Raw genomic sequence first — 26324 nt, 5'->3', positions numbered from 1 at the left:
GATAACTCCCTTGCCTCGGGAGGATGTGTTTTCAAGATCGACCCTATCACAACATAATGAAAATGACAAAAATAATTAACATTAACATTAACTCAGCAATATTCCAGCTATATGGCGGCGGTCTGGAAATAATCGAGTCGGGACCAGATAATCCAGTGATTGATATCATGAGCATCGATCCACGCAATTGGGATACAATGACATGCATCAACGTCAATGCATTGAAAAACACAACTTTGTTAACACTTGTTTATTGACAATGTATAATACAAAAGTACCTGTTGACAAAAGTGACTGACTCAATGTTGTTCTGATAACTATTGAGTGAGGTGAGTGAGTATGGTTTTACGCCGCTTTTAGCAATATTCCAGCAATATCACGGCGGGGGACACCAGAAATGGGCTTCACACATTGTACCCATGTCGGGAATCGAACCCGGGTCTTCGGCGTGACAAGCGAACCACTCTAACCACTAGGCTACCCACCCGACCCGAGTACCCGAGTTACCCGTCCCAGCCCCAGTTCAATCCCATTAATTCCACTAACTGGCTACATAATTTTATGAGTGAGTGAGTGAGTGAGTTGGGATTAACGCCGCTTTTAACAGTATTCCAGTCATATCACAGCGTGTCAGCTTAATGTGGGAGGAAAGACCGAAGTGACGTTTACCACTTCAGTGAAACCCACGAGCACGGGTATGGTGCTGACAAACCTAGACACATAATGGGGGCAAACCGGGATTCGAACCCACAATCATAGGTTTCTGGTGTGCCCAAGGGACGCAACTCTGCACAGCGAATCGCGGCGCCTATACTGGGCCACCCATGCCCCCCAGAATTTTATGATGTGATTGTACTAATTCACAACTTGCAAATGTGGCACTTATGTAGCTTTGAAAATAGAGGTGAATAGTGTTGTGATTACAAAACACATGAATAGTGAGGTCAGATTATGGAAGCCATTTTTGTACAGTTAGGAGAACCTTGTGACACAAAGTCTGAATGCCACCTACAGTTTTGTTTGTTTGTTGTTTAACTCCGCACTCAGCAATATTCCAGCTATATGACGGCGGTCTGTAAATATACGAGTCTGGACCAGACAATCCAGTGATCGACATCATGAGCATCGATCCGCGCAATTGGGATTGATGACATGTATCAACCAAGTCTGCGAGCATGACCACCCAATTCTGTTAGTCGCCTCTTACGACAAGCATAGTCGCCTTTTACGGCAAGCATGGGTTGCTGAAGACCTGTTCTACCCTGGAATCTTCACGGGTCCCAGCGTTGCCAAGGAGAGCAGTGCCCTCTACCAGGAACACTTGTCACAGTTCTGGCAAAACAGCGGGATCAGAGAAGGAGAATCGGTTCACAAAATGTCAGTCATGTATATCCAGCAGACTAGTGGCACGTCCAGTGACAGTATCTTTCTCTTACTCTTCATGCACATGGACACATTGACATATACCGTATTCGATGTAATAAGCACCCAGGGCGCTTTCAAAATTAGAAATAGGGGGCTCTTATTAGAATATTATTTTGGTATAAAACAAACAGTTGAAAGATCGTAAATTTTTGGGTTTAAGCTGACAGTCTGAAAAGATACAAAAGAAAAGTCTGTGTGTATTATACACGACAGATATATTTTTCCAGAATTAAATTCCCCATAATGAACTGTGCATATAACACACGAGTACGTATTATACACAAATAAATAAGTCTTGTGTACATTGATCAATTGGAAGGGGTGCTAATTATCGCTGTTGGCGCTTTTTAGGGTGGGGCGCTTATTACGTCGAATACAGTACAACTGTAGTTTGTGTCTGCTTTCACATCCTTCTAAACTTGTTGGTTTTAATCTTTGCTTTGATGTTTGGCTGATCCTGCGAGTTACACAGAAACCATTTGATTTTCAAGGGGAGAGAGGCAGGATTTTGGTTCGAGATCACTATTTTTAGGAGCCCAATTATTTTAACATGACAAATAGGTGCTCAGTTATGTTTTTTTAATTAAAAATAAAGAACTGCATAATTTGCAAAATTGTCCCATCCAAAATCAAATGGTTTCTCCCTTGCTAAATGTCTGAGTAGATTCCTGTTGTCATTCAGATTTCTGTAGCTTCAACATAATTGGGTCATCGGGTCATCAGGTCACTGGGTCATCAGGTCACCGGGTCATCAGGTCTCCAGCGCATCATGAAGAATTAGGACTATGTCGAAAGAGTGACCATTAACCAGGACACGACCAGGACAGAAATGATGGTTATCCCACTGTGATGCCAAAACAAATCAGTAGCCTGGCTGCACTAGTGTAGCATCACACCCGTATCACTGGTTGAATGTGCTGATAGTTATCAGCAGTACAGAAAGCTCCAACAGCATATTTCATAGATATGTCCAAACTATCATAAACACTTTATAGGATCAAAAATTTATTCACACTTGTATGTAAACATTCTTCCACATATACACTTCCCGTTCACATGACCTGAGTTATTTACTCCAACCAAGTGATATTTTGAAACTTCAATAAACTTTCATCAACAGTGAATATCATTATCAAATATGAGGTGTGACATGGGCCCAAAAAACCTCTGGGAAATGGCAAACTGTAAAAGTACAGGTTCCGAAAAAGTTAAACTACTGACATTGAAATATATGACCATATATGGCAGGTAAAATCCGTGATGAGTTTTTTTCCTCCTTCCATAAATTTTTTTAGCGTTTTCGTGTAAAATACCTCCCAAAAATATTCAAAACCCAATTACTTTCAAACTTGCAGACAGAAACGCATGCATTAAATGAAAAACTCAAATGTATAAAAAGAGCTCTCGTAGCTTTTTCAGCATGCGTACAAATGAACTAATTTCCGAAACACAATTATGAGCTAATCTACTTTCCGGGTCAAGCCTATATATTTAGAACACTTATATACATCTAAAACATCATTTCATTTTTTTTAAATCTTAAAATGTTCACTAATTTTGGAGGAAAACTCAATAGAGTGATGAATAAATGAGTGAAAAAATATTGGTTACCCAATAAAACATGTATTACCGTATTCGACGTAATAAGCGCCCCGCCCTAATAAGCGCCCACGGCGATATTTGCTAATATATTGGCTAGTGAACAATCCCCTTCCGATTGATCAATGTACACTTATTTATTCGTGTAAAATACGCACTCGTGTGTTATATTCACCCTTAATGATGGGCAGTTAAGTTCTGGAAAATATATCTGTTGTGTATAATACGCACAGACTTTTCTTTTGTATCATTTCAGGCTGTCAGCATAAACCACGAAATTTACAATCTTTCAACTCTGTTTTTTCTCTCAACAAAATTATATTCTAATAAGAGGCCCCTATTTCTAATTTTGAGAGCGCGCTGGGCGCTTATTACGTTGAACATGGTAACCCAATTTAAATAGAAACCCTAGAGTAAAAACTCAGTTGCTCAAAAAGTTATCAGGAGCTCTGCTCTTATCACACCTCATACTTCAATACTGGATAAAAAACACATCCTCTCAAGCATGTCGCCTAACTCCCAATTGATTCACAGTCTAAAATCACCTTTAAATAAAATTGCAAGCCATGACAGGACACCCACGGCCTACACCATGTACACTCATATCAAATAAAGACACAGTCTAAAAGATCAGCTTGGTCCTGTAGCCGGCTGATCCTTAAAATGTTATGAAATATTCATAAAACCCATTTGTCAATAAACAACTGAAGTGACTGTACTACATGACAAACAAACAAAACAATCTTAAACTGGGAAAATTCGCAGAAATCAGATACATCAACAAGAATAAAGATTTGGTTGTTACAAGATTGTGTTAAAAACAAATCATTCAAAATAACTACAATACTACTCAACTTTATGTTGTGATATTCCTCTCCTACCTTACAAAATAAATATAAGTAAATATTAATACCTCAGCAGTGTCCGAAATTAAAGGGGGTCCTGTGGTCCTGGGGGCAGCATTTGACTCAAGAGCCCCCTAAATTTAATAAACTACTCTATCATATTGCTGTAGTTAATTCTACCATTCTACCATGAATTTAGAAATGACTTGATTCTGATTGGTCAATCAGAGGTTGTCAAATCACAATAAATCCCCTCTTATTGAAACAGCCGATTTGACGGCCGCATCACCGCGGATGGTTATACTCATAGAATAGTACTTCTTAAGTCATTGTTGGTAGGCATATATAAATAATTATATCTGCAATTACAGGTTACCAAATGCCAAGTTGCAGTTACTAGAATATTCACAGGATGTATGGCAATACATTTCGTGCAGTAAACACGAAATCTGCAAAGAGAATGTATTCTAAGTTTTGGGGAGAACAGAGAGCTTCGTATACCACTCTACATCATTATCTTTTGTGTGACAATCAGTGACATGACGTCAAAATGGGGACGTGCTTGATCATATACAGGCCATATATAGTTTAAAGGCATTTGTTGGTAATTCCATAATTCCGTAATTCCGATCGACAACCCACTCAAACCACTGGACACAACCCATGCGAATTCATTGAAAAGTTAGCAGTTTATTTAGACATGGTAGAAAGGAGATGAATAAACTGTGTTTTCAATGTAGACCTAGGTTACCTGTAGACCTAACCGCGCTAAATAGAATCTGGAACCAAACAAGCGTATATTATCTCCTAATTGACAGATTAACTATAGAAATATGAAAGAATCCGATGTTCTTGAATTTCTTTTGACTAGTCATGACAAGGGCTACTTGGCTTTATTGTGAACACTGCTAAGTAAATATCTCAGCATCTGTATCAAAAGTTGAGTAGCATATCACACATTTCTCCGAATTTTGCTCACATTAATTTTCTAAAAGTTTGTCAAATAGTACAGACTTCAACCATCTTCCCGAGGCAAGAGAGTTAACAGACTTTGAAAGTCAAGTTTCCACCCTTGCCGAACTAGGCTGGAATTTCTGGGCTCAATCGTAGTGCCACCAGTGGCTATTACGAGTTATGTCCCTTCTATGCCTTTCCTGTTGACCAATCAGATTCAACCTCTCGCATTACTTGCATTTGCTTCAAATAAAACGGTGGCGCCAAGTAAAGACGATCTGACCGATAATCGAGATCTATATTGTGATAAAACGAGTCTTACATCGCGACGTGCATCAAATCATGTGAGCAACTTGGTTAAAAACATGAAAAGATTAAGAAAATATCTGTTGACAATGAGTTAGCGGTGCACATGCTTTGCAAATCCTGCAGTCGACCGAAATCTGCATGAAGTTTACGAACCGGATTTCGATTTCGGTGCACGTTTTTGATTGGACATAGAACCGTTAGTCCAGCCAAAATGTAACTCCATAATTCTAGCCTAGTTCGGCAAGGGTGGAAACTGGACTTTTATAGTCAGTTAACTCTCTTGCCTCGGGAAGATGGACTTCAACACAACCAAATCACATTGTTACGGTCAAGATCTAAGACAAACCCTGAGTTTAAATATACCGGTAACAGTACCAAGCAAGGAATACTGGTCTCCCAGCTCGGCATCGCTCTGCTAGTTCTACATCTTGTAACAACCAGATCTTACTCTTTAGCGAGGCTGATTCTGGCTTCTCGGGCGCCGAGGGGGATGCCGTGCTTCTCCATGGTCTGCACGATGGTCTCCTGCAACTCCTGGTTGTACGAGTCGAAGTCAAACACGTTCTTCACCACGGTCGTCAGGCCCTCGCTGGGGAATTTCTGAAACAGGAATTGAGTGAGTGTGTGAATGTTGTTTTACAGTCTTGGTTGGTTGGTTGGTTTGTTGTTTTACGCCACACTCAGCAATATTCCAGCTATATGATGGCGGTCTGTAAATAATCAAGTCTGGACCAGACAATCCAGTCATTGATATCATGAACATTGATCCACGCAATTGGGATCGATGACATGCATCAACCAAGTCAGCGAGTCTTACTACCCGATCCCGTTAGTCGCCTTTTACAAAAAACACGGGTTGCTGAAGACCTATTGCCAAATCTTTAACAAACAAATTTCTAAGACTGAATAGTGTGATGAGTTTGACCCATCTGAAGATATGTGTTTTCAGAGAATGGTCACACTCGCTGACTTGGCTGATACACGTCATCGTAAACCCAATTGTGTAGATCAATGCTCATGATGTCAGTCACTGGATTGTCCGACCCACTTAATTATTATTATTTACAGACCGCCGTCATATAGCTGGAATATTGCCTAGTGAGGTGTTAAACAACAAACAAACAAAACAAAATATGGTTCCTTGGTTTGCGACAGCTGCTTCCTCTCAATTTCCAAGTAAGTATCACACATTCTTAATGTTTTAGGTAAATCAACCTGCAACAGGAGGCTGAAGTGAGTGAGTGAGTTTGGTTTTATTCCAGCAATATCATGATAGGGGACACAAGAAATGGGCTTCACACATTGTACTGTTCTGCCCTGGAAAGCCTACGGGGACACAAGCAGGAGTGAGTGAGTGAGTGGGTGGGTGAGTGTGAGCGAGCAAGCCAGTGAGCAGAGCTCCAGATAAGCTTTTGGTGTTGTGGGTATTTTACCCATGCATTTTAAAATCATTGGATGTCAGTAATTCTATCTGGGTATTCAAATTTCTGTTACCCACTAGTTTTTACACATGTGGGGATTTAAGTTAAATATTAAAAAACACTATTCATCTAGTCCCTGCAAACTGGGGTCTTGTGGGTTCGAGACTCAAAAATACCACAATACTTCTACAAGAAAGTGTGATGGCAAATGATCATGATGTAAGTGTCATCGTGGAGTTTGGCAAGGTTGACAGAATGCCCGTTTATAATTTCAAAATAAGTTGCTGATTTGCTAATCGAATACGCAAGGTTACTTCACAATATTTTGATGATACCCACAAGTTTTATTTTTGTAGCTTATCTGTAATGTTCGTTGCGTATTTGATACGCTTGGATTTTACTTTACTGGGTATTTCTGCATTTCTGATGCGTATTTTACGCAGAAACTCAGCTTTTCTGGAGCTCTGCATGTGGGGAATCGAACCCAGGTCTTCGGCGTGACGAGCAAACGCTTTGACCACTCAGCTACCCCACCACCCAGGAGGCTGAAGTAGTTCTAGAAGATACCTGTATATGCCGGACCATGTTGACAACTTCTCGGGTGGAGTAGGGGTACGATATAAGACCCTGGTCCGCCATGTCACGTAGTTCCCCGAACGCCATCACCAACTTCCGCAGTGTCCCCTCCGACACGCTCGGCCCGTACTGTCTCAACATCGCCATCTCCGACTCGATGTCTGGATTGTCGATGGCGTGACAGCTAAAGATGTCACCTGCGCAAAACAGAGAGGAAACAGGGAAATGAATCCATCCTCAATAATTCAGGATGTTCTACTCTTCAGTATTATATACGCTAGGCCTAATCACCACCAAATCTTTTTCGAAATTATGTGATGCGAAAAAAAGCCCAATCTCAATAAAATCAGTTCCTAGTTTTCGCTACCGCTAAACAAAGATCTGCAGACATCCCATTAGGGGTCACGTCAGAACGATCTTTCATCCGACCAATCAGTGTGTCGCTTACCAGATTAAGTGACAGTCGGAATGTGATTTCTAATCATTCAATCTCGAAAACTTTAACATGGGGTATTCTGAACAATAGTTACGGGTTTAACGACTGAATCCTTACATTCTAGACCATCTATTAGTCATTCCAGAATGGTTTTTTTTGTTCAGGTTTCAAATTTGAAATCGATAATTTGTCAAAATATGTTTCGAAGCGTAGTCGCCAATTTGAAATTTATGCTGTAAAGCACGAGAAAGCTGGTTTCTGAATGGTCATTCCTTTGGTCGGTCAAAGTTTGCGCAAGGTGGGTCTGACATGACCCGTAATGGGATGTCCTCAGATCTTTGTATAGCGGTAGCGAGAACTAAGATCTGATTTGAATGAGATTGAAAAAAGCCCTCCAATCAAAACACACTGTTCTTTCATAATTGAGACAAAGATTGATGTCACCAGTGCTCAACTCGAACTTGTTTGCCATCTCAAATACAACCAGAAAAGTCTTCCCTCCCATGTTATAATATTCAGAAATCTAAATTTTACATCTTTCCAAATATTCTGAAGTTTAATACACTACTGTCACTGCAAGACCCTATTATCAATATGAATACGGCAAAGTACTTGTTTTATGCCAATGCTGTAAGAACACAAATACTCCAACATGTATAATGTGCAGTTATGTTAAAACTGCTTTTGTTAAAAAACAAAGAGATGTGTACTATATCTTATACTGTTTGCACCTTAATTGTATTTTGTCTGTACAAAAAGGCCCGTGGCCTACAAGTACTGAAAATAAAGTAAAGTAAATATTCAGAAAAACACATTTTCATGTATAACTGTCATCTGATTTGATTACATATAGAGGGTCACTCGTACGTGGCCACAAATTTGAATGTAGGTCTATGCCGAAATCGTAATCTGAAGAGGCATTTTGATTGGCTGTTTATTTCAAGCTCATGAGCAATGGACACCTTGTGCTGAGCAAGATGGACATGGTGAATTTACTTCCAGATCGGACCTATGGTGATGAATCATGTGCCTAAACTAAAAACTGCTAAAACTTAAAAGAAAATTAAACTTTAATTTTAACACTGCTTGTTCAGTTTGAGTTCCGAGCTCTGACAACAAATGTTGGTATAAGTAAAGATTCTTTGTTTGTTGTGTAACGCCACACTCAGCAATATTCCAGCTATATGACGGCGGTCTGTAAATAATCGAGTCTGGACCAGACAATCCAGTGACTGACATCATGAACACCTATCAATGCCATTGGGATACAATGACATTTATTTTTGAGCGTAGATTAGCTCAACCCTTTGTTATAAATTTGCTTGTGCAATTACTCGTGTGTGAAATTCAGCTGACATTTAAACCACCATACACAGAATCTGTTCTGGGTTATATCATATTTGACTCTTTGATTACTTACCCATAGCCACCCATGAAGATCCGGGCTAGAATAGGTCTTCAGCAACCCATGCTTGTTGTAAAAGGCGACTAACGGGATCGGGTGGTCAGACTTGCTGACTTGGTTCATACATGTCATCATATCCCAATTGCATGGATCGATGCTCATGATGTCAATCACTGGATTGTCTGGTCCAAACACAATTATTTACAGACTGTCAAATAGCTGGAATATTGCTGAGTGCGACCTTAAACAACAAACAAACAAACAAACAAACTTACCCATAGCACCGAAGAAGTCGTTTCCCAGGAAGGGGAAGCCAGGTCTGTTTGCCAGGACAATCATCCGGAAGTCTGGGTGAGCCACGATCACGCTGCTGGAGGGGGCCATTCCTGTCCGGGCTGTACAGACAACAGGTAGAGTGAGCCAGTTGGAACTTCAAGGGTTAAATTGGAAGGTTAGTGTAGACTTCTGGTTGGCAAATATATGGTAAGAGCGGATTGCAATGACAGGTCTGATCATTTGATGTCTCACCTGACAAAATCCTCCTGCCATCGGCCAAATGCATCTCCCCAGACTCCACCAGCGTCTTCAGCACACACGTCACATGTGTGGGAGCCTTGTCTGCCTCATCCACAACCAACACATGACCTTGCTTCACGGCCTTGACCTACAACGCGTGATATAAAATGTTCTCATGATTTGTGCCCAATGCTCAAAACCATGACCTTATTTGGCATATTTTACACAAATGGAGCTTATGTGGAGCTCTGTAACGTAATATTAGTGAGTGAGTGAGTGAGTTGGGTTTAACACCACTTTTAACAGTATTCCAGTTATATCGCGGCGTGTCAGCTTAATGTGGGAGGAAAGCCCGAAGTGATGCAGGTCTCAGACGTTTACCACTTCGGTAAGACCCATGAGCACGAGTATGATGCTGACAAACCTAGAAACATAATCATAGGTTTCTGGCGTGCCCAAGGGACGCAACTCTACACAGTGAATTGGGGCGCCTTAGACGACTGGGCCACCTGTGCCCCCTCCTAACATCTGAATGATCCATGCAAGGACTGCCATCTTACCAGTGGAGAGTCTTCATATATAATGATGCCATCTTGAACAGTGGGCTGCAGCGTGAGAGTCTGAACAGTCGTGTCTCTGTCAAAGATAATAATCAACATACCGTATTCAACGTAATAAGAGCCCTGGGCGCTCTCAAAATAAGGAATACGGGTCTCTTATTAGAATATTATTTTGGTGAGAAAAAACAGAGTTGAAAGATAAATTTCGTGGTTTATGCTGACAGCCTGAAATGTTTATGTACGACAGATATATTTTTCCAGAATTAAATTTCCCATAAGTAAGGGGAGTGTGTATTATACGCGAATAAATAAGTCTTGTGTACATTGATCAATTGGAAGGGGTGCTAATTGGGATTGTTCACTAGCTAATATATTAGCAAATATCGCCCTGGGCGCTTATTAGAGCGGGGCGCTTATTACGTCGAATACGGTAAATCTCAGTTCACAGATCGCGAGAACTACAGCAATGGATCCAGGTGTTATAGCAGTGTGAGTCCTGGATATATAGTGTACCCTCCAACTTGGACCCTATTTACCGTATTCCATGTAATAAGCGCCACGCTCTAATAAGTGCCCACGGCGATATTTATTAATATATTGGCTTGTGAACAATCCCAATTAGCACCCCTTCCGACTGATCAATGTACACAAGACTTATTTATTGCTGTATAATACGCACTCGTGTGTTATATATACCCTTAAGTATGGGCAATTAAATTCTGGAAAAATATATCTGTCGTATATAAACATTTCAGGCTGTCAGCATAAACCACGAAATTTATCTTTCAACTCTGTTTTTTTTCCACCAAAATAACATTCTAATAAGAGCCCCCTATTTCTTATTTTGAGAGCGCCCTGGGTACGGTACGGTATCTTTATTTCTTGCATGCAAAATTGTCCTGACTCACGGCGACAAGCATGGCTGCAAGTCACTGAAGTATGAATTGGGTGGTTCACTCAAAAATTGTATTCATACACGGTTCCGAAAGACGATTCAGTGAGTGAAATTACATCTTAAACATCCATCAATTTAAGAATGACATTATAGGATAAAGACATTATCCTTGCCAAAAGCTTACATAATAGAGTCTGTATTACTTGTATATGATATTTACAATACAGAAACAATAGATCGCCAAAGACTTGAATAAAACATTTTTATTCCTACTCAGGCACCGCCCGCAACATCATAAAGTCTGCCACTCGTTTCGTTCTTATTTCCATTTTCAAAACCAATAAAAAATCCTAATACTTAAAAACAATGCAATCTAATATAGCACAGAGTTACTTCCCTTTACATGTGCACTGCTTTACTGGGCATATCGGTTATGGTCATGGCCGCAATAGGAGTTTGTATGCTTGTTTATGTAGGGAGGCCCTTTCCCAGTTTGATGGTACATAAATGTTTATTTGGTTACATACTAGTTTGAACAAGCAGCAAAAAATAACACCGCCTGTCTGCACTATATTTTCAAAAGTTGCCTGAGAACCGATTCTTATATCTTTTATGATACAGTAACACACTCGGCTACTAATCTGTGTTGATGTTTTTGTTTGTTTTGTTGTTTAGCACCACACTCAGCAATATTCCAGCTATGTGACGGCGGTCTGTAAAATAATTGTGTCTGGACCAGACAATCCAGTGATTGACATCGCGAGCATCGATCCACGCATTTGGGATCGATGACATGTATCAACCAAGTCAGCGAGCCTGACCACCCGATCGCCTTTAACGACACACATAGTCACCTTTTACGGCAAGCATGGGTTGCTGAAGACCTATTCTACCCCGGAATCTTCAGGGGTCTTGTGTTGATGTGTCGCCTCCCTCCGTACCTGTGCAGCTGGATGTACTCCCTCGGCCGACTCAGCATCTGGAGGAAGCGGTCCACGATCTTGTTCTTGCCGACGCCCTGGTTCCCCACCAACAGCAGGTGCTCCCCCAGTGTGAAGTCCTTCAACATGTCCTCCATCACAGACAGGTGCTGCAACATCACGTTACCATGGAGATGGTTGCCATGGAGATAGTCCAAAGCAATCAGGTGGGTTTAATGTTGATTTGAAGGTCAAAATGACCTCTGGTATGTTGCCATGGAGATTGTGCCACAAGGACAGATGCAGTACAATCTTTTACAATTGCTGCAGCCTATTAACCTGTGGCCAATTTCAAATAACTTCAGCCAAGCATAAAGCTGTACTTCATAGTTAGATGGTATATCTTGATTTATCATACAGAGTGAGTGAGTGAGTATGGTTTTACGCCACTTTTAGCAATATTCCAGCAATATCACGGCGGGGGACACCAGAAATGGGCTTCACACATTGTACCCATGTCGGGAATCGAACCCGGGTCTTCGGCGTGACGAGTGAACGCTTTAACCACTAGGCTACCCGACCGCCCCTATCATACAGAACTAGCTTTCACACCATGCATTTCAGACCATTGTGACATCATCATGGTTTGGGATCTCATGTCCTTTCACATCAACAAATTGAGATGAGGTTGAGATTATCTACATATACTGATGGGAAGACACAAGAACTGTAGAGTGTCATGTGTTTGGTGATATTTTGAGAAAAAAAATCACTAACCACAGCACTAAACATAAATCTTCACTATTTCTACCGTTCACAATTTTCCCCGTCAGTACGTGAAAGCATGGCTAGTAAATTAGGTTCTGTCATTTCAATCATAGTCAGCCTCTGTTTCTTTGCTGTGGATTCTCTATCCCGTTACTATGGTTACAATAGAAACACTCTTACATTACCTCATGTTACATTAAATCAATCATTGGCATGATTCAAAATGAAAAAGTGAAACTTGTAAAAAACCAATAACTGATATATTTTTTACCAACTTTTTACCAAAATTGTCATGCGTACTAATAGATTAAGTACTGGGTGAGACTGTTAGGCTAAAAAAAATATAAGTCTTGGTTCTCAGGCACCGCCCACATCATCATAAAGTTCATTGCAAGTTTCGTTTTTGTTTCCATTTTTAATTTTTTTTGGTGCATTATGTTTAAGTATTAGGATTTGTATATATTTATTTTTTTAAATTGAAATAAAAACAAAAAATGCGGCAGACTTTATGATGATGCAGGTGGCGCCTGAGGACCAAGACTATTATTTTTTTTAGCCTCATCTTATATACCGATAATGTTAAAAGCTTTGATGAACATGGTGAACAAAACTGGGTTTCTGAGGCGAGGTATTTGCTATTCTCATGTGCATTTTCTCATGTTTGGATATCACCGAGTGTTTTTACATGTATTTAGACAAAGATTGGGGGGTACACATACTCAATCCTGACAAATGATTCAATATCTCAACCACAGGTTCTAGCTCATTATAGTAATGTCAAAGAATCCTTGCTAGAAACTGACATGTACATTACTCATTTAACATGTATTCAACTTGTATGACTAAAACATACTGTAAATCTTGAAATTAACACGAGCGTGAACTAAATGCAAAAAATGCGAATGGTTTTTGCTCAAATTTTTAAACATCGCACTTATATCAACAATAATACATTTTGGATAGCAAAAATACCAACTTAGACATACGCTTATGTATTCCATACCACTGTTTATTGAGCAGCGCTTGTATATAAAGTATATAAACGTGCATGTATTGTTTTTGCGGAAGTACTTTACTCAGCGCTAATAAGCGGTGCTATTTGGTGTGTGATTGGATCAATGTAAGGTTGGATTAAGGTGAGGATTCTAAACCTGACTGAGGACATCATTAGACAGAAATCCACTGATGCTTGGGAGGAGGGGGTGTAGCATTCATATTGAGTCGCATTTTTGGCTAGGGTCCAGTGGTCGCATTTTTTTCTGTAGACCCATTAATTTCACGATTTACAGTATTTGAACAATAATTGTACTCTGTGCCATGAGTATATGAATATACTCCTGTCTTACCTAGTCAGATACGCTTGTGGTCTTAATGATAAATATTGTTGTCAAATCTCAAACAGTGGTCCATCCTACCTGTTGATTTTCATAGAAGAGGATGTCGGGGACTTTGGTCCTGTTCTGTGGGTTATACACCGGCACCGTGGTGCTGCCAATACGCAGCGTGTCCCCCTGCACCTCGCACGTCACTGATGTCTCGAAGGATGCCACTGAGTGGTCGGGCTTCAGGGGCTGTATCCCCGCGGAGTCCAGAGTCTGATCCAGGGCTTGGCGGGCGAGACGAGGCAGGAACCTAAACAAACCATGTGGGCAGTCGGGGTTAGAACTGACCCCAGCAAACTATGCTCGTCATGAAAACCTGTGCTTTTTGATAAGATAAAATTGGTCCCCAGCAGCCTATTCTTCTCATAAGGCAAAATTGGTCATCACCAATCTCTGTGTGTGATAAGAGGCTATCGCTACCGAGCAATCTTTGCTTGTCGTAAGAGCCAATTGCTAAAAAGCGATCTATGCTTGTCGTAAGAGGCAATTGCTACCGGTGATCTATGCTTGTCGTAGGAGGCAATTGCTACCGGTGATATATGCTTGTCGTAAGAGGCAATTGCTACCAAGCGATCTATGCTTGTCGTAAGAAGCAATTGCTACCGAGCAATCTATGCTTGTCGTAAGAGGCAATCACTACCGGTGATCTATGCTTGTCGTAAGAGGCAATCACTACCGGTGATCTATGCTTGTCGTAAGAGGCAATTGCTACCGAGCGATCTATGCTTGTCGTAAGAGGCAATCACTACCGGTGATCTATGCTTGTCGTAAGAGTGAGTGAGTGAGTATGGTTTTACGCCGCTTTTAGCAATATTCCAGCAATATCACGGCAAGGGGCACCAGAAATGGGCATCACACATTGTACCCATGTCGGGAATCGAACGCTTGTCGTAAGAGGCAATCACTACCGGTGATCTATGCTTGTCGTAAGAGGCAATTGCTACCAAGCGATCTATGCTTGTCGTAAGAGGCAATTGCTACCAAGCGATCTATGCTTGTCGTAAGAGACAATTGCTACCAAGCGATCTATGCTTGTTGTAAGAGGCAATCACTACCGGTGATCTATGCTTGTCGTAAGAGGCAATCACTACCGGTGATCTATGCTTGTCGTAAGAGGCAATTGCTACCGAGCAATCTATGCTTGTCGTAAGAAGCAATTGCTACCAAGCGATCTATGCTTGTCGTAAGAGGCAATCACTACCGGTGATCTCTGCTTGTCGTAAGAGGCAATCACTACCGGTGATCTACGCTTGTCGTAAGAGGCAATTGCTACCGAGCAATCTATGCTTGTCGTAAGAGGCAATCACTACCGGTGATCTATGCTTGTCGTAAGAGTGAGTGAGTGAGTATGGTTTTACGCCGCTTTTAGCAATATTCCAGCAATATCACGGCGGGGGTCACCAGAAATGGGCTTCACACATTGTACCCATGTCGGGAATCGAACGCTTGTCGTAAGAGGCAATCACTACCGGTGATCTATGCTTGTCGTAAGAGGCAATTGCTACCGAGCGATCTATGCTTGTCGTAAGAGACAATTGCTACCAAGCGATCTATGCTTGTCGTAAGAGACAATTGCTACCAAGCGATCTATGCTTGTCGTAAGAGAAAATTGCTACCAAGCGATCTATGCTTGTCGTAAGAGACAATTGCTACCAAGCGATCTATGCTTGTTGTAAGAGGCAATCACTACCGGTGATCTATGCTTGTCGTAAGAGGCAATCACTACCGGTGATCTATGCTTGTCGTAAGAGGCAATTGCTACCGAGCAATCTATGCTTGTCGTAAGAAGCAATTGCTACCAAGCGATCTATGCTTGTCGTAAGAGGCAGTCACTACCGGTGATCTCTGCTTGTCGTAAGAGGCAATCACTACCGGTGATCTACGCTTGTCGTAAGAGGCAATTGCTACCGAGCAATCTATGCTTGTCGTAAGAGGCAATTGCTACCAAGCGATCTATGCTTGTCGTAAGAGGCAGTTGCTACCGAGCAATCTATGCATGAAGTAAGAGGCAATCGCTACCGGTGATCTATGCTTGCCGTAAGAGACAATTGCTACCGAACGATCTATGCTTGTCGTAAGAGGCAATTGCTACCAAGCGATCTATGCTTGTCGTAAGAGGCAATCACTACCGGTGATCTACGCTTGTTGTAAGAGGCGATCACTACCGGTGATCTATGCTTGTCGTAAGAGGCAATTGCTACCGAGCAATATATGCTTGTCGTAAGAGGCAATTGCTACCAAGCAATCTATGCTTGTCGTAGGAGGCAATCACTACCGGTGATCTATGCTTGTAGTAAGAGTGAGTGAGTGAGTATGGTTTTACGCCGCTTTTAGCAATATTCCAGCAATATCACGGCGGGGGTCACCAGAAATGGGCTTCACATATTGTACCCATGTCGGGAATCGAACGCTTGTCGTAAGAGGAAATTGCTAAAAAGCGATCTATGCTTGTCGTAAGAGGCAATTGCTACCAAGCGATCTATGCTTGTCGTAAGAAGCAATTGCTACCGAGCAATCTATGCTTGTCGTAAGAGGCAATCACTACCGGTGATCTATGCTTGTCGTAAGAGGCAATCACGACCGGTGATCTATGCTTGTCGTAAGAGGCAATTGCTACCGAGCAATCTATGCTTGTCGTAAGAGACAATTGCTACCGGTGATCTATGCTTGTCGTAAGAGACAATTGCTACCGAGCGATCTATGCTTGTCGTAAGAGGCAATCACTACCGGTGATCTATGCTTGTCGTAAGAGGCAATCACTACCGGTGATATATGCTTGTCGTAAAAGGCAATTGCTACCGAGCGATCTATGCTTGTCGTAAGAGGCAATCGCTACTGAGCGATCTATGCTTGTCGTAAGAGGCAATTGATCGGGGTATTCAGGATCTTTAAATTCATTGTGTGTCATCATATCCCCACAGTATGGGACACTGCTCACAATATCAATCAATGGTTTGTCTGGTCCTCATTATTCACAAGCCACCGTCATATAGCTGAAATATTGCCGAGTGCGGCGTCAGACAACAAACAGCATAAGCATATCTCCTAGGCAGCTTGTGTTGTGACAGAGCATCATTACTTGTTGGATAGACATTTAAAGTAACAGTGTTTATTTGTGTTTTGTTTCTATGTTTGTTGTTTAACACCGCACTCAGCAATATTCCAGCTATATGAAGGCGGTCTATAAACAATCAAGCCTGGACCAGACAATCCAGTGATTGACATCATGAGCATCGATCCACACAATTGGGATATGATAACAAGCATCAACCAAGATCCCGTTTGTTACCTCTTATGACCAATCTCATTAAAATCAGATCTTAGTTCTCCTTGGTGACACTGGGAACATATTCTTGTCGAAATCCCATGGCATCTACACCCTTACCTAGACAGACAGGCCTTCTGCACAATGCCATACAAGTCCTCATTGGGATACTGAGCTAGACTCCGGGCAACACGGAGCAGTTGGCGGGTGGACATGGAGGCAGCTATAGATTGTATCTGAAACATGGAGTTGGCCGGGTGATACAGGGAATAGAAAAATGAGACAATGGTTGACAATGAAATAATGATGAAATACTGAGACAATGAGACATTGATGAAACAATGAAGAAACAATGAGACAACAATGAGACCATGATAAAACAATGAGACAACAATGAGACAAGAAAACAAAAAGACATTTATAAAACAATGATGAAACAATGAGACAATGAAGAAACAATGAGACAACAATGAGACCATGATAAAACAATGAAAGAATGATGAAACATTGAGACAATGACGAAACAATGAAACAATGAGACAATGATGAAACAATGAGACAACAATGAGACCATGATAAAACAATGAAAGAATGATGAAACATTGAGACAATGATGAAACAATGAGACAATGTCGAAACAATGACACAACAATGAGGCAACAATGAAACAATGACACAACAGTAAGAGAATATTGAAAGAAGAAGAAGCCAAGGCATAAAATCCAAGAAGTATGTAATATACTTCATCATACACAAAAAGTACATCCTAAATCTTGTGAGTACAGTACACTCCTTAAGTACTTCTCAATAGAAAGATTTGTTAATTTGACAGCAATGTTACACATTATATTTTCAGAAATCAAAAATAAATTCAGAAATCAAAAAAATTCAAACAAAATAGCAAATACATTAAACAATTCCTGAACTGATGTATACCGCTGTACTTGTTTTTTTGTTTTTAATCTAAATATTTTTTACATTTGTATACTTATCCTGCATTACTCCGTATTGCATTTACTGCTGTCTTTGACAGAGTGACGAACTGTGTGAGATCCAGCTGCTGAAGAAAGTTGTCCCAACCAGCTCAGGAGGCAGCGCCCTCTCACAGTCGGCACGTGACCCGGAAGTCATGACGTCACACAAAAACACATAACTGCTTTAAACATAACATCTGAAACTTCGTGGGGAGGTAGCGTAGCGAAAGGGAGGGCACTTAGACTTCGTAATGCAGGATAAGTATACAAATGTAAAAAATATTTAGATTTTACTAAATTTTTTAACTTATCCTGCATTACTCCGTATTGCATCTTTATCAGACGGCATGGCCGGTGGGCATACCTGCAGATGTGAACCATATTAAACCCTCGTCAAGGTCCGATGAATCCGCACCGCATACAAGTGATGACCGGAACATCTACGACCATTCCTGTCTTCAGGAAACAAGAGTCGATGCAAAAACGAAACGCCCGAATAGGTAACCGAAATACAATGAGGCGTGTTGCCAAAATATATAACTTACCGAAGAGCGAAAGCGAAACGCAGTAGAGCCCTCTAATCTGAGGCGATAAACACCAGAGAGTTCGACGGGCCCCGCTCGGGGAATCGAAGAATCAGCGGCGTCGGCGGCAAAATCTACGACCAATCCCAAGAGCGAATGCGAAACGCAGGATAGCCCTCTAGGCTGGAGGCAAGGAACACCGGTGAGGTCGACGGGCACCGCTCAGGTATCAGAGAAGCAGCGGCGTTGGCGTCGGCGCCGGTGTCCACATCTACTACCATTCCTGTCGTCAGGAAATGAGAGTTGATGCAAAAAGTAAAACCCGGATAGGTGACAGCAATAGAATGAGTCGGGTAACCCAAAACTAAAACTGACCTAAGAGCGAATGCGGAACGCAAGAGATCCGTCTCGTCTGGGGTGATAAACACCAGAGAGGTCGACGGGCCCCGCTCAGGGTATCGGAGAATCAGTGGCGTCGGAGATAGATGACCTGTTGGGCTACAACCAGGGACCAAAACTGTGAACGCCGGCGACAACTTTCAAGGCTACATCACGGAAGTAGCGGTTGGTGAAGGCGGTGTCCGATCGCCACGAACAGGCTTCCCTGAACGACTGGATGGAACAGTATACCGTGAAGAACCAGTGTAAATACGATCGCCCTGATCTCATTTTATTTCAGGTGATAGCCTTTGGGGGGAGGGTCCAATCCGGCGGCTCATAAGCTTTAAGGATGACCGTCCGGAGCCACAGGGAAAAGTATTCCGGCTGACCAACGACTGCGACGAAGGGGAGACCGGCAGAAAAAGGTGTTTCCTAGACTTGCGGCAGTCTTTAGATCGTAGAATAACCTTCAGTGCCCTTACTGGGCATAATGACGCTCATCCTCATCCTCGGCACCCACCCTGGACGAGGGGGGAGGGGACAAGGAATTATCTATCAGGCTGTCCTGGGAGTTGAGTCTTTACGCTGACGTCCCAGTACGGTCCATGATGAACGGCGCCCTAGGTACCGCATTCGAACCGGGCACGGGAGACGTCGAGGGCGTGCTGAACATGGACTCGAGCGGCAGTAGTCAAAACCAGTAGAAACACCCGTCTTCTACTTAAGGTCGTAGAAGGAAGACGAGGGGAGTGGTTCGAAGGGCGTTGAAGACCACATTCAGATCCAACGCAGGCGGTCCGAACTTGGCCTTCAGGTCTTCAAGACTGAACGAGCGCAGCCAGGCCCGTAGGTCGGGAATTTTCGTCTTTCTCCGATCGTCCGGGATGGCCAGAACGGAGTAGATGGCGACCAGGTGTGTGGGGGTGGTAAGCCCTTCAACCGACGGGTGCTACGCAAGTACAGAAGGAACTGATCCAGGATCTGCGGTGACGCTGTCATCGGATCCTGGTGTTTGTCAGAACAAAATGCCTGGAACAAGCATCATTTATCAGCATACAGTCCCCCTGTAGATGGACGGTGGGCTGAAGCAATAGCCTTGGTCGCTCTAGCCGAATAGCCCTTGGCTTTCTGCAGGTGTGTCAGGCGTGCAGACGATAACATGCGGGTATGAGGGTGTGGCAACAGACCGTGTGGATGGAGCAGAAGGTTGGACCACACCGGAAGTTCCAGGGGTTGTCTCTGGGTATGTTTCGGAGGTCGATAACCCAACTTCTGGCTGACCAATAAGGCGAGACCAAAGTCAATGGCAGGGGTCGAGTGGCCTGGATCTCTGAAGAACCATGGGAGGGAGAACCGGAGTCGGAAAAGCGTACACGCGTAATCCTTCTCAGGAACGATGGAAGGCTTCGACTGCCACAGCGGTCGTATCCGGCACAGGTGGAATGGAAGACGACAGCTGGCCACATTCAGATATGAGGCAAACAGAACTAGGGTTGGGGTGTCGACCGTTTGACATATTCTGGCCCGAGGCGCCGGAGAGCGTGAGGCGTCGGAGAGCTTGAGGCGCCTGGAACGCCGAAGATGGTGATTCTCGGGGGCGCCGGTCGAGTTTGTAGCGCCGGGAGAGGGGCGAGTACTCTGGGTCCGCAAACACCACACTACGGTGACGTCGTCAGTGGACACGATCAACAGGGCGTGACCGAGAAAGCACTGTCAGCAAGCGACGTCCTGGATAAGCCTTTATCTCGAGGCTGTTGCTGTGCCAATGGTGTTGATCTCTGGATCACAGGTGGTCACAATGTGGGCTGGTGTGGGCCACTAGCCACTGACAAGGTGGCAGGGGAGGTAGTCAGCAACAGGGGTCTGCGATTGCGTACCGTCGGTACGATTCGGAAAAAGGTGTGATCGCCTGCGAGCCAACCTCAAGTAGACGAAGTAAACCAGCTTCACAATCGACCGCCGGGTCATCGACGTAACCGGGTAGTAGGAAGTCGAGGCAATATGGCCATTGCACGAAGTAATTAGATCGTTTTCATCCCTGAAGCGGCGTATAAGTACTCCTGTTCTTATATCGAGGTGACGATGGAGGACGACAACACGATACGAGGCAGGTATGCAACAGGGGTCATTGGGACGGCCGAGGGACTTTAAGTATCAAATCGACACTGTGTCCGGTAGTCAAGGCGGAAGATAGGAAGGTGTCGTAGTCGAAAAGATCAAACCGGACGAAGGAAGGCGATCTTTTCCATCCCTTGAACGCCTATAGGCGCTATCGTTCTTACAGCGAAGGGTTGATGAAACAAGGTTCCTCGTGACAGCCGTGTTGGTAGAGGAGGTCTATTGTTTCCAACATCCGAGCATGGATGGACTGCGACAGGCGCCTGGTTGAGTGGTAGCACCAAGCGTACAGGTAGACATGGAAACCAATCTGTAGAAATACATGGCACCCCTTGCCATGGTAAGTTGACCTAATTCCGGTCGGAGTTGTTGACAGTCCGAGTACTTGACACGTGACATGTAAATCACACTGCGCAGTAGCCGAGAAAACCGCCTTGGAGTCGGAACTGAGGTGCAAACTCCACACACAGACAATCCTCAATGAACTGCGTGAGAGACGATCAAGTGGTGTACCCGAGTTTTGCGATAAAACACGGAACCCCATGGGCGTCGTGGAAAACCCGGTGAGCGCCGAGGAAGAGTCTCTTTCAGGAACGCTGGCGCTAGGGTAGGGTAGAACAGCGTTGGTGTCGGCGATGTCGACGAAGTAAACTCTTTGTAAGTGGATGTCGTCGTCGAATCTGATACAGACGCTGTTCACATGACGCTCTGATTCGATGGAAACCCGCAGGTCATCTCTCCGGAATCATAGCGCTTTAAACGACGGGATTATGGATAACGTCTCAGTGGGCAAGTTGAATCAGACCAACTGTCTATTGGTTGAAAAGATTCCACCCAGGAACGAAGTAGAACGATAGTCACGATCCCGAAGACCGACGGGAGAGTAGCGACAGGAGCGGCGACAGTTGTTTCACCATGCTTCTCCGTGTGACGAGTTATGAGACGGCAGCAAGAGAAGAGGGCAGTGGCGCCGGGGAGGCGATTGCCGATGGTGCCCCTTAAGCCGCAGTAGAAGATCGTATAGTCGGCTCGTTGATCTGAGCTTGATAAAGCTTGTTGATCTGGGCGCCGGAGGTCATCTTAGGCGCCGGATATATCATAGGCGCTTCTTCCGTAACTCTTGAGGCGCCGGAGTAGTCAGAGGCGCCAGAGACATTAGAGGCGTCGAAGATCATGAGATCAAAGACCTTAGAGGCGCCGGGAGCGCCGAAGACATCAGAGGATGCGGAGGCGCCGGAGCGCGGAGACATCAGAGTCGCCGGGAATGCACGAGGCGCCGAGACATCAGAGGCGCCGGAGGCGCCGGGAGCGCCGGGACATCACAGGCGCCGGAGGCGCCGAGACATCGGAGGCGCCGAGAGCGCCGGAGGCGCCGAGACATCAGAGGCGCCGGGAGCGCCGGGAGCGCCGAGACATCAGAGGCGCCGGGAGCGCACGAGGCGCCGAGACTTCAGAGGCGCCGGGAGCGCACGAGGCGCCGAGACATCAGAGGCGCCGGAGGCGCCGGGAGCGCACGAGGCGCCGAGACATCGGAGGCGCCGGGAGCGCCGGAGGCGCCGAGACATCAGAGGCGCCGAGACATCAGAGGCGCCGGGAGCGCACGAGGCGCCGAGACATCAGAGGCGCCGGGAGCGCACGAGGCGCCGAGACATCAGAGGCGCCGGAGGCGCCGGGAGCGCACGAGGCGCCGAGACATCAGAGGCGCCGGGAGCGCCGGGAGCGCCGAGACATCGGAGGCGCCGGGAGCGCACGAGGCGCCGAGACATCAGAGGCGCCGGGAGCGCACGAGGCGCCGAGACATCGGAGGCCCCGGGAGCGCCGGAGGCGCCGGAGGCGCCGGGAGCGCCGGGACATCAGAGGCGCCGGCATCAGCGTTGATGTGGTGGTGTTGGAGACCGTGAACGGTCGTATGTCGTGCCAGGGGAGGCAGACTCTACGTTGGGAGCGCTGGAGCCGCCGGTGGAGTAGGAGACCGTGAACGGTCGTATGTCGTGCCATGGGAGGCAGACTCTACGTTGGGAGCCGCCGTTGGTGCTGGGAGCACTGCGAAGCTCCGCTGAGCGCTGCTGCCGTCAACGTAGGTGGGGGTCGACGAGCACGTTGAGCGAGGTGTGTCCTGGATACTCGCATGAGCTGAAGGATCACAGCGACGAATGACTGCAACATCGGCACTGCCTTGTGAAAGTACAGGGCGTCGTACAATCACGGCAGAAAGGGGCGGCCCCGACCAGATTTGTTCCCGCGGCAACAAGTGCAGCGAGAAAGAAAATCTGGAATTTAAGCAAAACATAACTATGTGGCAAAGCCACAAAGTGCGGGAAGCATAATGTGATTCAGAAACTTTGTATTTCAATGAAGTTTATGAGATCAAACAATGACGCTAAAAGGTAGCGAAAAAGCATAGCTTTAAGCAAACACATAACCATGTGGCCAATCACAAAGTATGGGAAGCATAATGTGATTCAGAAACTTTGTATTTCAATGAAGTTTATGAGATCAAACAATGACGCTAAAAGGTAGCGAAAAAGCATAGCTTTAAGCAAACACATAACCATGTGCAAACACGTAACCATGTGGCAAAACCACAGAGTACGGGAGACATAATGTAACTCAAAAACTTCGTATTATATTGAAGTTTATGAGAAGAAACAATTACGCTGAGAGGTAGCGAAAAGGCAAGGCTTTAAGCACACCAAAACAACATACATAAATGTAATGTATTACCCAAGCCAAAGAGAGAATTCAAAACGCAGAACACGACATTACGTGGCCACGTGGTGAATGGCCAAAATGGCGGGAAAGAAAACAAAATGGCGGGAACAACATTGCGCCCGTAAATTACTGTGACGTGAGCAACAGACGAGCGATAAACGTTACAATTTACGAATGGGAAGACCCTAAGGTCACGGCCCATAACAGGTAACAATGTAGCAGCATATAATGAATGTAGAAACACGCAAAATATAAAAAACAAATAATAAGCTTTAATTTCCACAAGGGATACACAGTACGTCCGTCCGTGGAGGTGACAAAGCAGTTATGTGTTTTTGTGTGACGTCATGACTTCCGGGTCACGTGCCGACTGTGAGAGGGCGCTGCCTCCTGAGCTGGTTGGGACAACTTTCTTCAGCAGCTGGATCTCACACAGTTCGTCACTCTGTCAAAGACAGCAGTAAATGCAATACGGAGTAATGCAGGATAAGTTAAAAAATTGCATCATTAAGTAAGTCCCAGTGTCTGTGTTCGATGTCATGCAATCAATCACGTCATCAAGTCTGACAATCCAATCAATTCAGTAGCCTTTCAAAACAAGCACAGGTAGCTAGGAACCTAATTTAACCAGGGATTGCAACAGGGCTGTATCATGTATCGTGTATCATGTATCATGTGCTTACAAGTTTCATCAAGAAGCCTCATTTAATAATACCGTATTCAACGTAATAAGCGCCCAGGGCGCTCTCAAAATTAGAAATAGGGGGCTCTTATTAGAATATTATTTTGGTGAAAAAGACAGAGTTGAAAGATAAATTTTGTGGTTTATGCTGACAGCCTGAAATGTTTATATACAACATGTACAAGAGATACATTTTTCCAGAATTTAAATGCCCATAATTAAGGGTGCATATAATACACAAGTATGCATAATACGCGAATAAATAAGTCTTGTGTACATTGATCAATCGGAAGGGGTGCTAATTGGTATTGTTCACTAGCCAATATATCAGCAAATATCGCCGTGGGCGCTTATTAGAGTGGGGCGCTTAGTACGTCGAATACGGTAAGTCTGTTCTAACAATTTCCTACTATTTCCAGTGTTACATGTCAGTTATATTTTTGCTTTAGACAAAAAACACTGTCATTGTGCCATCATTGTGCCCAAACACAGCTGTATATTGTAGAAAGTGGTCCATGCTTACAGTGGGGTCTGTTGAATCTCTAAGCTTGTGGACGAAATCAAACAGTTTACTCAAATTATCAGCATTAGGAACCTGAAATCAAAGAAACACCATTATTATTATACTGGTCATAAAATATTGTAGACAAACGTCTGAACCTTTCAGAAATCATTACTCCTTGTTACAAAGGTGATCACCCCTCTTCCCAAGGCAAGGGAGTTAACTGACTATAAAAGTCCAGTTTCCACCCTTTGCATATGCTTAAAACAAAATAGTGGCGCCTAGTCAAGATTGTCTGATCAGTAATAAAGATCTTCATTGTTATAAAATTGATCTTACCTTGCGAAATACATCAAATTACTTGAACATCTTAATTTAAAACATAAATAGATTTGGAAAATATCTGTAGATACCCAGTTGACGGTGCAAATAGTTTGCAAATCCTGCAATCGACCTAAATCTGCACGGCAGTTTTCGAAACAGGATGTCTATTTCGTTACGCGATTTTGACTCGGATTATGCAAAGACTCAAAAGCCAAATCATAACGCAGAAATTCCAGTCTAGTTTGGCAAGGGTGGTAACTGGACTTTTAAAGTCAGTGCTCCGGTAGATGGTGATTACCCTACAATACCTACCAGTTTGTGTATAACATCTGTCTCCTCCGTCCGTGACAGCGGCCGCATGTGGTGGTACAGGAACATCGTCAACATCTCCGGCGACATCCACTGCTGCTTGCTGCTCCCGACAACCGGGGGCTCCCCGAGAGCGATGAGGCGGAAGGATGGATGGATGGGGAAAATCCTCCTGAATACAGAACAGTGAGGAGATTAACGTGGAGCAGCAGGGTAGCTGAACAGCAGACTCCACATGAATCCCCAGAACACCAGAATCCCAAGAACATCAGAATCCCAGAAACCCAAGACCACCACAATCAAAGAACCCAAGAACTCCAAGAATCCGGAATTACATTAACTTAGAATCCCAGAAACACAAGAACTCCATGAATGTTGAATCCCAGAAGACCAAGAACACCACAATCCCAGAACCCAAGAATTCCAAAAACACGGAGGCCCAAGAATCCCAAGAACTTCAAGAACCCAGAATCCCAGAAATAAAAGAACTCAAAGAACCCAGAATCATAGAAACCCAAGATT

The 26324-nt window shown here is 44.0% G+C and overlaps 1 protein-coding gene across 1 annotated transcript in view; it reads right to left on the bottom strand.

Moving 5' to 3' along the window:
- Positions 1–26324, bottom strand: part of LOC139448618 (von Willebrand factor A domain-containing protein 8-like) — a 69102-nt gene that overhangs the window by 26617 nt on the left and 16161 nt on the right. The window contains exons 15-24 of the mRNA XM_071230182.1: positions 25806–25974; positions 25191–25262; positions 17397–17512; positions 14045–14261; positions 11883–12031; positions 10047–10122; positions 9499–9634; positions 9246–9365; positions 7121–7326; positions 5581–5732 (exon numbers count right to left, since the gene is read on the bottom strand). Coding sequence (XP_071086283.1) covers positions 5581–5732; positions 7121–7326; positions 9246–9365; positions 9499–9634; positions 10047–10122; positions 11883–12031; positions 14045–14261; positions 17397–17512; positions 25191–25262; positions 25806–25974 — 1413 coding nt within the window. The remainder of the gene's footprint in view (positions 1–5580; positions 5733–7120; positions 7327–9245; positions 9366–9498; positions 9635–10046; positions 10123–11882; positions 12032–14044; positions 14262–17396; positions 17513–25190; positions 25263–25805; positions 25975–26324) is intronic.

This window comes from Haliotis cracherodii, unplaced genomic scaffold, assembly GCF_022045235.1.
Source record: "Haliotis cracherodii isolate W230 unplaced genomic scaffold, xgHalCrac1.p SCAF_7, whole genome shotgun sequence".
In the NCBI taxonomy this organism is placed as follows: domain Eukaryota; kingdom Metazoa; phylum Mollusca; class Gastropoda; order Lepetellida; family Haliotidae; genus Haliotis; species Haliotis cracherodii.
This window is presented reverse-complemented; position numbering and strand designations above follow the sequence as displayed.